This window comes from Hyalella azteca, unplaced genomic scaffold (assembly GCF_000764305.2).
Source record: "Hyalella azteca isolate HAZT.00-mixed unplaced genomic scaffold, Hazt_2.0.2 contig9689, whole genome shotgun sequence".
Classification (NCBI taxonomy): Eukaryota; Metazoa; Arthropoda; class Malacostraca; order Amphipoda; family Hyalellidae; genus Hyalella; species Hyalella azteca.
Window position 1 is genome coordinate 79,794 of NW_025939751.1, and position 16,007 is coordinate 95,800.

The 16,007-nt window shown below is 37.6% G+C and overlaps 1 protein-coding gene across 1 annotated transcript; it reads right to left on the reverse strand.

Annotated features, from left to right (window-relative positions):
• Window positions 1–2,246: 2,246 nt before the first annotated feature.
• On the reverse strand, window positions 2,247–15,624 carry LOC108681884 (protein phosphatase 1F). Its single transcript, XM_018170960.2, has 3 exons — window positions 15,453–15,624; window positions 5,208–5,382; window positions 2,247–2,459 (listed from the first exon to the last, which is right to left on the reverse strand). Exons 1-3 carry the CDS (start codon window positions 15,620–15,622, stop codon window positions 2,247–2,249), a joined length of 558 nt encoding a protein of 185 aa, XP_018026449.1. The 5' UTR covers window positions 15,623–15,624.
• Between the last annotated feature and the right edge of the window lie 383 nt (window positions 15,625–16,007).

Consider the following 16,007-nt stretch of genomic DNA (forward strand, 5'->3'; position numbering starts at 1 on the left):
ATTGATGAAAGCATTTATTTGGGTCATTACGGTATATTCAGTACAGGTACTTTAAGAGTATTAAAATAAATACATATTTATTAAGGGATACTATAAAAAAATCAGACGCTTACAAATTTTTGACTTTCTGCTCACAAATTTTATTTATTTTTTATTTTTGCTCTTTAATAAATTGAGCACTTGAACATTTTTAAAACCTAATAATTGCGTCTGAATCAAAATCAATAATAATCGTCTGTAACAAAACTATTCACCAGCTTCAGCCGATTAAGCTGCTTTTCGTGCAATTATTAATAACTTAGAATTATACAATGAATTGTATCGAATACGAAGCTCATTAGCTTAAATAACATTCATTTGGAACATTAACTCATCGTTTGAAGTCGTGTATAAAGTTTTGCTTAGCTTACATATTGAAATAAGAAAATAGCAAAATACATTCGTCACTACCTAGAACATTCCACACAGTCCTGGGTACTTCACAGACATGGCAATTGAAATAAAGTTAATTTTTGATATCTCAGCTGCGTATCTTATAATTAAATGATCTGTACCTTACCTTGATGTGCGCGACAGTGACTGATAAGTTAACACAATCTTACCTTCTCGTGTAGACGAGCCTATTCTTGACAATATTCGACACTCACCTGTGAGAGAAAAAATAAAGAATATTAGCTGGAAACTCACAAATTGCGTTTTGATAATGATATTTGAAAAAACGTAAGATAGAACAACTAGTATAATCAAGAATAACACAGAACACAGTTAACTTTCAGCGTGTAAAATAATGTGATTGCAATTAATTGTATGGGAGGAACTTACTTTCTTTGAATGGGCTGGAGAAATTTATGGTACTACGTTAATATGATCTAGAAGAAAACAAAGCATTTAATCTTTTCGAAAAGTAAACTGAATTCATGCGAGAGTTGTGAACAAACATGATATCAACTGCTACTGATCTGCCATTATAGTCTGAAATTCCGTTCAATATCGTAGACATATCAGCGATTATTTGATTCTAGAACGTTCTAGAATTATTTGATTACTTTCTCGTGAACGTAAAAAATTTACAATATCAGTGCCAACAAAAATCAGCTCGGGTTCGCCATCATGTGACCCGGTAACTCTTCTAAGTAGATTTATAATTTTATTCACTGCAACAGAAAAAACCTAAAAAAGGCTTCAGAACTTAATATCTTACATCGAGAATTATTTGCCCGCAAAATTTGGCGAGAATCGAGCGTCGTCTGCCTCTTGTTCAGAGCATAAATTAAAATGAAGAGGAACATGAATGGAAAGTTTAACAGGAAAGAAGGCGGGTGCACTAGAACAGTCAATATTACATTTTCATGTTAGGTTGATATGAGATGAGACTATAGTAGAGTGAGAACATTCCTGAATACTCAGAACCAGACTTTTCAATAATTGAAGGCATCCAAAAAATGAATGTAATCTTTGACACATAGAGCGTAAGGGTATATTTAGGAACTAGTCGGGGTTCAAACTAATTTCGATGGCCAACGCTGGCTTCCAATAATTCAAGTCAAAGCGCTCTGACAAAGGCGGCGATACAACGTGGCCTGTGACTGCTACGTCCGAAACATATACTAAAGACAACCTCAAAGATTTTGAATTTAAATTAACAATTTGTGAGCATTTGTTCATGAATTAACTTCAGCGAATAATGAAAGGCAAATGAATATCATACGGAAAATAGAGAGTGCAAAATTTCACAAAAATTCAATTTTAGTATACGTATCACTTTCAAATGATTTCGAAGCGCTCTACCAGGTAGATGTGAGCTATTTATCAATTAGCTCAGTCTTCTGATTTCAATTCAGGCTTTAATTCACTTATTCGTTGTTTTTTAGAACGAGAAAGATCGCGAAAGAACCTCATTTTACCACCCGAAAAAATATAAACCAAGTTTCATTACTCTCTTTGTATTCTATAATTTAACTTAGTTATGCCGTTAAGACTTCATTGCGATTTCTACTCTCTCAAACTGTAAAACAAAGTATTCGTTTCGTTTTAGTCTTTAATTCACAAGTTTATTTAAGCCAAGAGGACCACCTTAAACGACTCAAGACAAGGCCAGAGGAGCCCAAATCACCTCTTTTTTAGCCTTCTTGAGCCCAAATCACCTCTTTCTTAGCCTTCTTCAGGCCCAAATCACCTCTTTTTTAGCCTTCTTCAGGCCCAAATCACCTCTTTTTTAGCCTTCTTAAGCCCAAATCACCTCTTTTTTAGCCTTCTTGAACCCAAATCACCTCTTTTTTAGCCTTCTTGAGGAAGTTGGTGTCGGCGAAGTGGAAGGCATGTTTGAGGGCGGCGACGGGGTCCATGTGGTACAGCGGGTTCTGGATGAGGTACTGGTGCAGGTGCGCTGCCGCGTACACCGCCGCGTCAGAACCTGCGTGCCCGTCGAACACGCCGTAAAATGCGTGTGGTTCGCCGTACTGCGCACCAAATCACATCATTACTCGTCACATAACGACAAATTAGTACAAAACAACATAAAGACATACATATAGTCCAACATCACGACAAATTGGTCGTAAAAAAAAACAACGATATACACAGAGTCTAACATCACGACAAATTAGTACAAAACAACATAACGACATACATGTAGTCCAACATCACGACAAATTAGTATAAAAGAACATAACGACATAAAAATAGTCCAACGTCACGACAAATTAGTATAACAAATATGTTTGAAAATACGTGTTATAAGGCATGTGGCTAGTAATATAGTACACTACGCATTGCAATAACTATTGTTAGAACTAAATTCCCGGTACATTAGTGAAGTGTGGGAGAGGGGAACAGTAAGTAATCTGTCCCGACAGCGCGTAGGTATAATGACTCATAATGTGTTGCAAATGAACTGGAGCGAGATAGCGTGATGTTATGCAGAACCTACAAGAATGATTATGACAGTTGCTTGTTCAATTACATTACATGAGAAATACAGCGGAGGGAATATATTACCGAATAGAAGAAGCCAGCTTTAATTGAGGCTTAAGATCAAAACGAATTGAACAGATGATCGTATGTGTGATCGTAGTGAAAGAGAGGACGGAGGAAGCGACAGTTGGGAACAAACATCGGTAAGCTTGGCAAAACAGAACCTCACAGGCTAATGCAACAATTGCCAAAGTTTATTGCAAATATTAACATAATAACTCCGGGGTGTTTAGGTCATGAGTTAGGTATGTTCTAGCTCATCTCATTACAGAGCAACAGAGCAACGCTTGGAAACGTCAAGAGTTGGATATTAGGTTAGAAGGCTCGGGTCAAGTCTTCGTGTTCAAGTGAGCAAATCGAGCAACAAGTCAAGGTTCAAGTCAACTCTTAAATAAGAATGGACGAAAAAATTAGGCAAGATGAAGCATGATTAATCAATATCGAATGCTACATAAACTTTTGTCTTCGTAGTCAATGAATGCTATTCGTATCGCAGCTAATGTTATATAATAATGCCTTATGATGAGAATGATCGTCAGTACGCAAACGGTTACCGTATACCATTTTGTCGACAAAAAAATTAGCCGCCGTTTGAGCTATTCGAATCAAAGGACTGGAATAGGAATTTATTGCCAGTAATCGAAGAGTCTAAGCTGAATAACGAAGGTTAGGCAGAAATTTATGGTACAAATGTTTCCCCATAACTTAGCTCTGAAATGGGCTAGCATGAAACACGTAGAGTTACACTTTATCACAGAAGAACAAATGATGCCAGCGAATACAAACAATCGAAGGATTAGACAAAAAGATCAGGAATTATACAAGAATATACAAAAAACACTCTAAGTACAGAGGCCCCCTAGTGAAATAGGAATTAGTTTAAAATATTAGAAACAACTCATGTTGTGTCACTTGTTGGGTGATACGGGATGGTGCGCACAGCATTTTATAGTCGCAACAGCGTCTTTTACACTAGCATTTCCATATTAATAATTTCTATATTGATTTTATTGATTATCCAACAATGATATACTCATTGAAACTAGATGAAATATAATCGCGGAAACACAATGTCAACATCGAGAGCATCTTTACGGTACTTCCCGAGTTACATCAAATTCCTAATTTCCTCAAATTTAAATAATAATACAACGAGAAAATTACACTTACACGAAAAAATTTATAAAAAGTAACTATCGGCAAAACACACACCGTACTATGAGACTTGCATGTAACTCATACCGAACACTTACATGTTCTCCAAAACAGCCGTTTGAAGTCATACTTTTAATTCCCAGGTTCACGAACAAACAAATTTGCCGCAATCGTTCAGAGTACAACGACCCATAAGTGCTGCATAAAGTTTCCAGTTTGCTTGTCGTTTAGATCGGCATTCTTAACTAAACTGCATCAATCGATTACACATTTGTTTATACAGGAAACGCTAACCGCTAATAATTTCATGTTCAGTAAAGAGGCTTTTGCGAATTCTCGAGCAACGCCGGGTTAACTCGGTTATTATTTCCCATTCAAGCAGCAAACTAAAGTAATTATAAATACAGGGTATAGCATAAAGCTGTACCGTAAACCGTGCCAAGGCCGCTTTACGGTTAGCTCTCCTCATCACACCAACACTTCCTACGTGTCCCAGCAGCACACCTCCATNATTTAAGCTTATATTTTCACATTCAATTCGAGGCCATTGTGATAAATAACACGCTGATATAAGAATTGTGCAGTGTTACACTTGGTAGTTGGCAAATCCGCCTAATTGTCGAAGTCGTTCATAAGCACGTAAGATTCAGCACCTGATTTCTTAGGCGTCATATTGAACGCTGCTGAACCATATTTGAACAAAATTATTTGCCCAGTCATACACCTGTCTCTTATACACATCTAGATGTGTATAAGAGACAGGAACAGTGCCATGCTAGAAAAAAAAGAGTTAAACAAGAAGCATTTGAGAGCTGATGCATCAGAAAAATATTATTGTTCGGGCAGTGACTTGTATTATGCTTGTATCTTACAGCATTTGTAAGTGTTCATACCTACAAAATAAAAACCAATTAGAAGAGCTGGCGTAGCAAACTCGGCCTCTGAATGCATGAACTAAATCGAGATCTCCTGGCTTCAACAAAACCGAAAAAGATGCATCATTGTGCCGAAAATTCTAAAACATAGTAAAAATATTAGAAATGAAAATTATAAGAGAAAAAATGCATAAAATGTTGTGCCCTCTCACTGTTGTTGCTAGGCGCGTCGACGAGGTCGTCGGAGTCATCATCGGAGTCGTCGTCTTCATCAGCGCCGCCGTCGCTGCCTCCTCCATCGACAGCGGCGAGCGCGGGCTGTCGCATTTCTTCCCATACTTTGTGGGCGACGTAAGACCTGACGTACACCGGGCAGTCCCTGCAACACAAGACGTGGCTTAGCGTCTTATTAGACGTTAACATTTTAATTTAGGACCTTGAGGCGACGTTTACGGCCCATTGTCTGCAACACAAGACGTGGCTTAGCGTCTTACTTGAGACGTTAACACTTTAATTTAGGACCTTGAGGCGACGATTACGGCCTGACGTACACCGGGCAGTCCCTGCAACACAAGTGTCTAACTATACCTACGTTAACGTATTAATTTAAAACTCGGGGAAATGAAGAGTTACGTATACGAGGCACGTACCCCTCAAGCAATTGACGGCGGCTATACGTTGCGAATAAATTAATTCAACGTGCAATCAATGTTAACTCGACGTGAGGTGCCTGGTGGGATATTAGGCACCACCGCCTCCGTACCCCACTTGCACCTACGAATAAAATACCTCGTGTTTTGTCAAACTAAATCGTACTCGCAAGAAGTTGAGGGAAAATTTTAAGGGAATGGTAGAAAAATTAATAAATTTAAAGAAAAACTACGAGGGAAACTGAACGAATGGTATAAACAGAAATTATATAATTTATCTTATTATTGTTTAAGATATTCAAGACAAGAAGCAAAGAAGCAGCGGAGACATGACACGTCGCGCTGCAGACCCGTGGCCTGATACGAGTATCCTACACACGGCTTGACCTTGTCCTTTGAGTGACATGCTCCCCACGCACACCCACAGTACGGAGTCGTGCCAAATGCACATCGCGTTTTGGCACAAACGCTTTAGTCTGAGCCTTATTATCATCATGAGGTCCTCTACCAGTTCTATTTTATTTTTTCCAAAGCCAGTCTATAGTTTCAAATTGTGTATATTCATGATATTTATCATAAGAAAACTAAATCAATTCATCCCACTACACCTCGCGTATTGTTTCGCGAGGCTTTTTATCAACGTGAGGTCCTAAACCTGTTCTTAGTTAAAGTATTAAAAACCAGTATCTAGTTAAATTGTGTATGTTCATGACTCACACACAACAAAAGGCGAGCACACTTCACAAGCAGCAACTTTGTGGTAGGTAAAAATCAATGTGGCATGTGATTATTGCTGCATATTCGAAAAGTGCACCTTTGAACATGAATATTTCTGCCGCAAGAATATATTGTACAAGGGGAAACTGGACGATTCCATGTAAATGATTCAGCTTAATAACAGGCCCATACAAGCTTGTTGCCTGTCACGTACCCAAATGCAAAGAAATTCAAATTTTAATAAAAGCATTCAAACGTTATTTGGACTTCTATCATAAGATTGTTTGAATAGCCATGTAAGAAAGAATTTTGAAGCTAAGAAAACATCAAGTGAATTTATTGTATTTTCATGGAAAAGACCAGCTTCATTTTTAGCGCATTTTCTCATTTATGGAAAAATGCACTATTATGCTCGCCATGTCCGTCTGTCTGTCTGTCCGTCCGTCCGTGACCTCAAGTTTTCGTCGACGAGAAAATGCGCTCTCTGTCACTCTGTCGTTGTTTGGTTACGAAGGTGGACAAATTTCCGTGAAAATATTTCTATTTATTTTCCTTCTGCACCGAGACATAGTCCAATCGTCAGGATTACTGGACCCTTTTTTACACCTTAAGCTCGAAACTGAATGAACCATAAATTAAAATTATTCCATATGTGGAATAATTCTTGCTAATTCTAAGTTGAGAATCAGATGGATAAATCTTGACCATATTGATCCTCTAAAGGAAATAAGATAACATCAACATATGAATAACATTCGCATGTCCAGGCCCTGAGAGCAGGACAAAAGGTTGGAGCTTGCTTGCAATCAAGTGGGCATCCGTGCAGCAGACACATCGCAAACAATTAACTGGTTTAAACAGTGCCTCTCGCAGGGGCCAACTTCCTTGTATTGACAGAGCGGCACGGCCAGTATATCACCTGCCCAACTCAGCATCAGCCTCAACTAACTGGGGCCATACTTTCAAAACTCGCTAAGTGAACGTAAGTACTTACGCTCTATTTTCTTGTCTATGATTGGTGGATTTTGATCAAAGGCCGTCAAAGATAGGCTAATTAACTTACGATCTCTTAACTTTTTTTGAAAAGTATAGGCCCACTGGACCGTTTCCGAGCTACACAACGCGTTGACGCGAATTTCTGCCCGATTGATTAGAAAATAATCGAAGTAAGCTCCGTTAATTGGTCCAGGTGAAACCCGCTGACACCAAGCAGATCATGCTCATGCTGAAGGCCAGATTAACACTTGGAACCTCACAATATAAAAAATTATCATTTTAAACAGGAAAATTTAAGCCACACAATTTAGCGGCATCTATTAAGAGGAAAGAACATCACGTGGCTGTCAATCGAATGCGACGAGGCGGAAAAACCAAAGAGAAAGGTGTCGCCGACAATTTCCTAGAAAAACTTTGTGAAAAACTGGAATGGCTATAGGCAAGGAAATGTATATTAATTATATAGTTTAGACTAGCATCTGTAAACATCATAAACACCGTGCAGTTACAGGGAGCAAAGATTAGTAATGGACGATGATAGAAGAATAGCCAGCAAGCAATTTCATTTAAGCTTATATTTTCACATTCAATTCGAGGCCATTGTGATAAATAACACGCTGATATAAGAATTGTGCAGTGTTACACTTGGTAGTTGGCAAATCCGCCTAATTGTCGAAGTCGTTCATAAGCACGTAAGATTCAGCACCTGATTTCTTAGGCGTCATATTGAACGCTGCTGAACCATATTTGAACAAAATTATTTGCCCAGTCATACACATATTGTTTTCGTATCACAACTTAGAGGGCGAAATTATGAGCAGCATCGTTCCTCAATGAGAGCTTCAATTAGCTAAAACGGTCAAGTCGTGAAACACCACACGGGATGCGCTAGGCAAACAGCAAGAAAGAGCCAGGTGATTCAAAGGCTTTAATTATACTGAAGCGTTAGTGTCATACTTGAGGTCATCATCATATTAAGTCATATTGAGTGCTCGTGAATTATACTTGGCTGTCCCTAGACGCAGACAATTAAAAGCGGCATGAATTGCGTTCGGCTTCATGGTGAAGGAATGTCCTCAAAATAATCTAATGATCCGTCGACAGAAATTTCATCTCCAAGGCTAAATTCATCTCTGGATAGACCCATCACGAGATGATTTATATATGCAGCTTGTCCTTTATATTGGGGCAAGAGCCATACTTGCTTCACGGAACGAGTTGAGATCCGAAGTGTCTCTGAGTGTGGGTCGCAGCATATGACGTTGCAACACGGCACACTAAGTCAACAATTTTACAGCTGATGCAACAAAACTGCACCAACAGTGTAAACGCAAGAAATCATAAACATACGAGAGCGTGGGAGTAGAACACAAAATCTGCAGTAAATAATATGCATAGTTGGAGTTCTGGATATTTCTCTTTAAGAGTTAACGAACTGTGTCGTAGATTTCACATTGTATGTGAGGTAAGTGAGCCTGGCTAGCCGCTTGGTGCAATGTAAGAAGTGGGTCCGATTAAAAAGCAGTAGATACTAAATTTGATCGATACTGCGATACAACTCCAAAACAGAGAAGCTACAAATAGTACGCTAATATAGGGTTACTACTCTCGTTCGCCGAAAACTTCTTAAAGGACACTTTTCTATGAGCCACGAAAGCAAAAATAAGAGCTCATCAAAAGCGAATGCAAGCAAAAAAACCGCCAGTTCGTCGGTTTTCAAAGACCGACGCAGTGGCTCAGTCCTCCATTTACGTGACGAAAGTGAAAGCTCCTTCACTGTCGGCAATTGCAGCACGGCCAAAACACTTGATGTCTAGCACTTCCTAATGAGCTCAATTGCATCAGTGAGGAGAGCTTCACAGCACCATACGCAACACAAGAAACAGCATCACGTCAAACTTGGCCACCTTAATTGCAAACGCTTCATCACCACTCCAATATTATTCCTATCAGATATCTATATTTACCCGCTACTGCTGCCGCAAGTCAAGCCTCTTATCACTGATGATATTACTACCTGAGCTATATAGTGAGCCATCACCGCCACGGACGATTGATCCCAACATTAGACATGGAGCTGTTTTTGCTTAATTGGGAGTTAGCCCATTCTTTACTGTGCGGATAAATTAATAGTTTAATTAACTATGTCCATAAAATGATCATCGTAAGTCTCATGGGGCAACTCGGGGCTAATGTTCATGTCATTCGGCAAGATGGCATTATTGCGATCGTAATAATAATCATCAGTCACAACGAAGCTCTAGATTGTGCGTTCAGTTGTTAATAATTTTAGTTTTTAACTCACTATTCGTATTATCAATTGCATTTCAGATATCAGTACCTATTAATTATTGGGTTCCACGAAGTGTTAATATCAAGAAGAGCGGTTACGGGCGACTATAGTCATCGAAACGTTCGAATTGGTTTAGTATTTCCGAGGCGAGGCAGGGCGTGCGAGTGGGCCTGGCAAGCAGCGAGTCTTATATTTGAGCAGGCTGCATGAGGTGCTACATGATATCTTATAATTGAGCAGGCTCAAGTGTTGGATTGACTTCAAGAAACCCTATTGGGAATTTTCGAAGGATTTGTGTCGGCGTAAATTTGGGCCGTATACGGTCGGCAGTCAACAAGCTCCATCGAAACGTTCGAATTGGTTTAGTATTTCCGAGGCGAGGCAGGGCACGCGAGTGGGCCTGGCAAGCAGCACATCGTATAATCAAGCAGGCTGAAGTGTTGGATTGACTTCAGGAAACCCTATTGGGAATTTTCGAAGGATTTGTGGCGGCATAAATTTGGGCCGTATACGGTCGGCAGTCAACAAGCTCCTCATTTCATGCGATTGAGGGAATATCGTTTTTATCTTGCAAATAAGTTCATACTTTATTTCATCAGCATCTAACAATTTTTTTCACACAATTTATTCTAATATAGCACATTATACAAAATTTGATGGTTAGTATTTATCAGGATATAAAGAGAAAATACTAGTACCTAATCTTGACCAGATCGCTTTTCGGTTGAAATAAAAAAAACGAATATAATTCATGATATTTCCCTCAACAGTTGAAACTACGTAGACCACGCCTGGCCGAGCATTCAAGACTAAGAATTCGAATTCAAATTTAATATTCGAATTTAACATTCGAATATAGTATTCAAATTCGAATTGAACATTCGAATTGAACATTCGAATTGGAATTGAACATTCGAATTCGAATTTAATATTCGAATTCGAATTTAATAATCGAATTAGAATTTAATAATTTAATTCGAATTTACTATTTGAATTCGAATTCAATATTCGAATTAGAATTTAGTATTCGAATTCGAATTTAATATTTGAATTCGAATTCGATTTTAATATTCGAATTCAATATTTGAATTCGATTTTAATATTCGAATTCAAATTTAATATTTGAATACGAATTTAATATTTGAATACGAATTTAATATTCAAATTCGAATTTAGTGTTCAAATTCGAATTTAATATTTGAATTCGAATTTAATATTCAAATTCGATTTCGAATTTATTATTCGAATTCGAATGTAATATTTGAATTAAAATTTATTATTCGAATTCTGCTCCTAGAGTATCCACTGTTGAGCAGCGATTACCGGTATCACAGGTTACACGGTTAACTACTGGAAAGTGGAAACTGTATTAAAATGAAAGGAATTACGGAAATTCAAATAAATCTAACGAGAAACTGATTTTATACGACTAACTACTGGAAAAAGATTGAAATTATGACAGGATTCACTAAAAATCAAAAAATATGTCTAGAATAAACATTATGATATTGTAGTTTTCGCAGTAAAACGTGCAAGTTATTCACCTACTCGTATTTTTAGGGTATGAGTGTGCGAGCCTTCACCATTTCATTATTCAGAGATCAAGAAAGCAAATGAATCCCACAATAAAAATTACTAAGTCAATTTTTCGCAGTAAAATTACCATAATGAAAAAATAGTCAATATAATGAAGAAAGAATGAGGAAGCTGCAACAGTGAGGTAATGAAGGATAAGAAAGTTTGGTATCAGTAGATACCCCTACACATCGCCTGCTTCACTGGCTAAATAAATTAATATTATCTGTTCTCTGATTCGGCTCAGTTATTATATGCAACCACAGCTTAGTGTCCTATCTTTTTGACCACAAAGCAATTTAAAAATAACAGTTTCTGTCGCAAACCTATATCATTCCAAGCAGTGCTGGCGTTAATCTTTCAACGAGATCAAAATCGCACTTTAAAGCAAAGTACGACGAACAGTTCAAACTAAAATCAACGTCACAACTGTGTAGGAAAATCACCCTTGACGAGCAATACAACTCCGTACTTCATCATACCCTAACGACAGGCACTTATAAAAACCATCTAAAATATAAGCAGGGGTGTTTAGTACAAGGATATAACTTATAGGCACTTCCGCCCATCAAACTGTACAAAAATTGTACACGCCCGCCGATTAAAGCAGTATAGGAGTGCCATGTAATTTGCCCAGGTTAGGACGTTCCTTGAAATCCATACAGCAGAAAAAACGCAAGGCGTGTCCATGTAAACACAGCTTCTACTTCTGAATGCAGCAGGATAGAATCATAGGTTAATGCACACGAGGCAATACCAAACTCCCGCACGTTATAGGGAGCAAAAAGGAATGATGACTACCGTTTTAAAATACGCGGTCCACATATAGCTAATGACCGACAGAGGATACTGCTTATGCTGTAACACCAAGACAAACGCAAATAGCGAACAACTGACAGCATTTATTTCCCTTCTTATATAACAGTAATATGTTCAACCTGTTACAAGGCCTGTTCGCCCATTTCTTCTCATATGCAAACAATTTGTCATCATACTCATTCCTTAATGGACAATTTATCAGGGTCATAACTGCTTCAGGAAGAAATCGGTAGTGTGTCAAGTTGTGGAAAAGTTACTGGATAAAAACATAAAAACTTGCACCGGCACGACCAACGTATTCAAGAAGCTACAGAGCCTTCGCGGTGCTTCACCTTAGGTAAACTGCTTCACGAGATGATTCAGCATAAAGACGCTTGCCGGCTATTATATTGTGATGCAAAAATTCAACATCTAAAACCACAATTACACAATAAATATTCATATCTAAATACAACGATTTGATTTGAATTGTGAACAAACTGCCTACTAACTTTATTAACCGTCCATCAGAAAACTTGACCAATATTTATCAAGATAAATTCAGAGTAATAATAGAGTCGTTGTTACGCAAGACGCGAGCTCTGAAAACAATTGTCATTGCACGAATCTCCAGTTGACCTTTGCTATGCAGTACCAGGGATCATTACAAAGCATCTCGTTCGAGTTCTTATCAGGAATATGATAGCGCTGAAAGTAACGAGACAAAGGTAATTAGACTGCAGAGAATAACGGTGACATCTTCAGGTCGGTTGTAATCAACATACACACAACAAAAAAATAACAAAATACTGCCTTCTTTCCATAATTTAAACCATATTAATAGCTCGTCACTACACACGAAGCGTCCTAAAGGTAATCATATAAAGATACCATACGGCTCCCACAACGACAATTAGGTAAGAATTCACAACAAATAAATTTTCGTGTAACTGTAGAACGCTTACAAGGCTTTTATTGTTACCTAAGTCATCATAGGCACACAAACTAAAGAGCTCGTAAACATCAAAATTGTAACAGCTGCAGCTTAACACGCAGTAGTTAGTTAACGGCGGCTGGAAAATATTACGCACGAGTGGCTGCACATTCTCAGGCGCGCGCTTTGTACGTATATACGCGGCATCCAGGCTTTCGCTAACGAGGGCGCGGAGCAGCGTAACATGATGCTTACAAAACGCAATTCGGTAACAGAAGGGAGCCAAGCAGCGTTATCTAACACTTCCAAAACGCAATTCGGTAACAGAAGGGAGCCAAGCAGCGTTATCTAACACTTCCAAAACGCAATTCGGTAACAGGAGGGAGCCGAGCAGCGTTATCTGACACTTCCAAAACGCAATTCGCTAACAGGAGAGAGCAAGCAGCGTTATCTAACACTTCCAAAACGCAATTCACTAACAAGAGGGAGCCAAGCAGCGTTATCTGACACTTCCAAAATGCATTTCGCTAACAGGAGGGAGCCAAGCAGCGTTATCTGACACTTCCAAAACGCAATTCGCTAACAGGAAGGCACCAAGCAGCATTACTTTTGATACTTCAATATGACTTTTCGAAACACAATAATTGGACAACAGAAACAAGTGGCATTGAGAACAGAGACATAATGGTTGAAAGCATCATATTCAAGTTGTGTGTGGCTAAATTATTGGTTAAATACTGCTTTTTGAGGTCCTACAGTGCAATTGACACCAGAAAATACAATAACATCATAAAAATTTATTGGTTACTACTAAGCATCATTACTTAGCTTCATAGGTTTGTAATCAAAATATTTCAGTTTGAATTAGGATGCTATAGGCAACTCTTAGCTAGTAAATCAACAAAATGGAAGACTTCAGTCTGGCTGGACTGTGGCCCTTGCACCATGTTTAAGGAAATTTACATTTTAGCAGAATTTTCAGGTGTTGATCAGGTCCCATTATCAAAATTCATTTCTAAACCAATATTTTAGGCACAAATAATGTGAATGTCTCTTCCAACCCAGTGCCTTTACCTAATTTAACTCAAAAAAATTAAGTAAAAAGTCATGTTTTCGAGAGCAATTTCCAAAATTTATCTCTTTATTGATCTGTTAGTATCAATGACACTAAAATCACTGACAGCAGTATTTGTCCTTGCTACAAAATCGATCAGAAGCCTCCCATGAGTCAGACAACAACACCCATAAAATCTGGCCAATTTTTACTTGTTCTTTGTCATTTTCCCAATTTCTTCAGTGAAAAACACGAAAAACAGCCCATTTTCACCTATAATATCTGAAAATTGTCCATGAAAGGATTCTGTCATCTCTGGAGCTTACTCCCAATTTTTGAAGCTGCACAATTTTTGTTAGATGAGTAATTTTTAGCACATTTTCTCATTAATGGAAAAAAAGGTGCTATTGTGCTCGTCATGTCAGTCCGTCCATAACTTCACAAAGTTCACGTCATGGAGGGATGAGAAAATATGCGCTCTGTCACTCATTGCAGTGAGTACTGATCTGATTTTTTTAGATAATTATTATAAAGTGGCACAACTTGCATGAAATGTGAAATCTTTACCTTTTTCCAATTGTGTAACTTTCTCAATCCTGCTGTGGAGTGTAGGACAATGCATACCTTATATTATATACAGTACTCCCACAATTTTTGTTTTAATTTTACATGCAATATTCAAGATTGGCCATAATAATAATACAGAAATTTGAGATTGATTTAATTAACAGAAAACCTTTGAAGTTATAGAGTGAAACCTAAGCAAACAAAAATCAAATAATTATTACATAACTTTGCAAATTGAATTCTAATACAAACAATTTTCTAGATAAATAATAACCAAAATAATTCATAAATTAAATGATAATTTGTTTGAAGCAACAAAAAATATTCAAGAGTAGTACATAAATTAATAGAGACAATTGCCTGAATTGGACATGATGATGATATAGGACATCATATAGCCTATAATTGGACATCATATACTGATATAGCCTATTATAGGTAGTCTTAATTCACAGTGTGAATTATGAATATATGTGTCATTAATGTGTGCAATGTGTGAATTTCACACATTGCAAAAGTAAAAGATAGTCATAACTCAAAACTATATTAGAATAATACCTAATACTAGTAATAGGTACCTAGTACCTAATAGAGTAAAAACCAAATAGGCTATTAACATGAATAGACTCAAGAGTCAAGAATTATTAACTCCAGAATCCAGATACCTAGGTATCCCATTCTTGATATTGACTCTAAATCTCTAATAATGTAATTTTTTTTTCAAATACACTATTCAATTTTTAAAAATAGGCCTACTACATATTGAATTAGCTAATGGGAAAAATTAGTAAATGCCTCCAACCCTGTATTTTCGTTTGCTGATAAGGCGTCAAGGCGAGAGGTGCTAATAATCAACATGACTCACTTTTCATTGAGATAACGATGAACAATATCTAGAATTTGACCATCTATTTCTACTTCTGTCACTTTGTAGCTGGGGGCACGGACAGGCAAAGGGTCATCTGGGCGAATATTCGCCAGGAAACCATTCAGATACCTAAAGAAATCGTCAACACGTCCACCCTCACCAGCCATCGTTGTTGCACTGGATAAATTAGCAAGAACTGTGAACTGTCAATGTTGCCGCATTGTAATAAAAGAGATGATAACAGTCAAATTACATAAAATCTACTCCAAAACAGTATTTTTGGAGATAGATAGGCACGAAAATGTCATTCGTATTTTTGCTCTGCTTTAAATAAACATTCCGCCTTAAAATGTCTTCACCTGCATTACTTAGGAACGATGGCTGGAAATGACTTAAAACTTTCCAAAGCAGCTAACAATGTATGAAAATTTTAAACATCAAATAGTTTTAACAGAATGAGTTATAAAGACACTAATTGAAATTTTTGTTAGGGTAACTTTAAACGCATTTTATTTACTGCGAAAGTTCCCCACCTTCGCCATTTTGTGTCAA

Bases quoted from the DNA above. Each gene is read 5' to 3' on its own strand.
- LOC108681884 (XM_018170960.2), bottom strand. From the start codon at position 15,622: ATGGCTGGTGAGGGTGGACGTGTTGACGATTTCTTTAGGTATCTGAAT. The intron at 5,383-15,452 runs GTGAGTCATGTT...CTTGTGTTGCAG, and splicing joins CATCGTTATCTCAATGAAAA to GGACTGCCCGGTGTACGTCA. The intron at 2,460-5,207 runs GCACAACATTTT...TTTGGTGCGCAG, and splicing joins CTAGCAACAACAGTGAGAGG to TACGGCGAACCACACGCATT.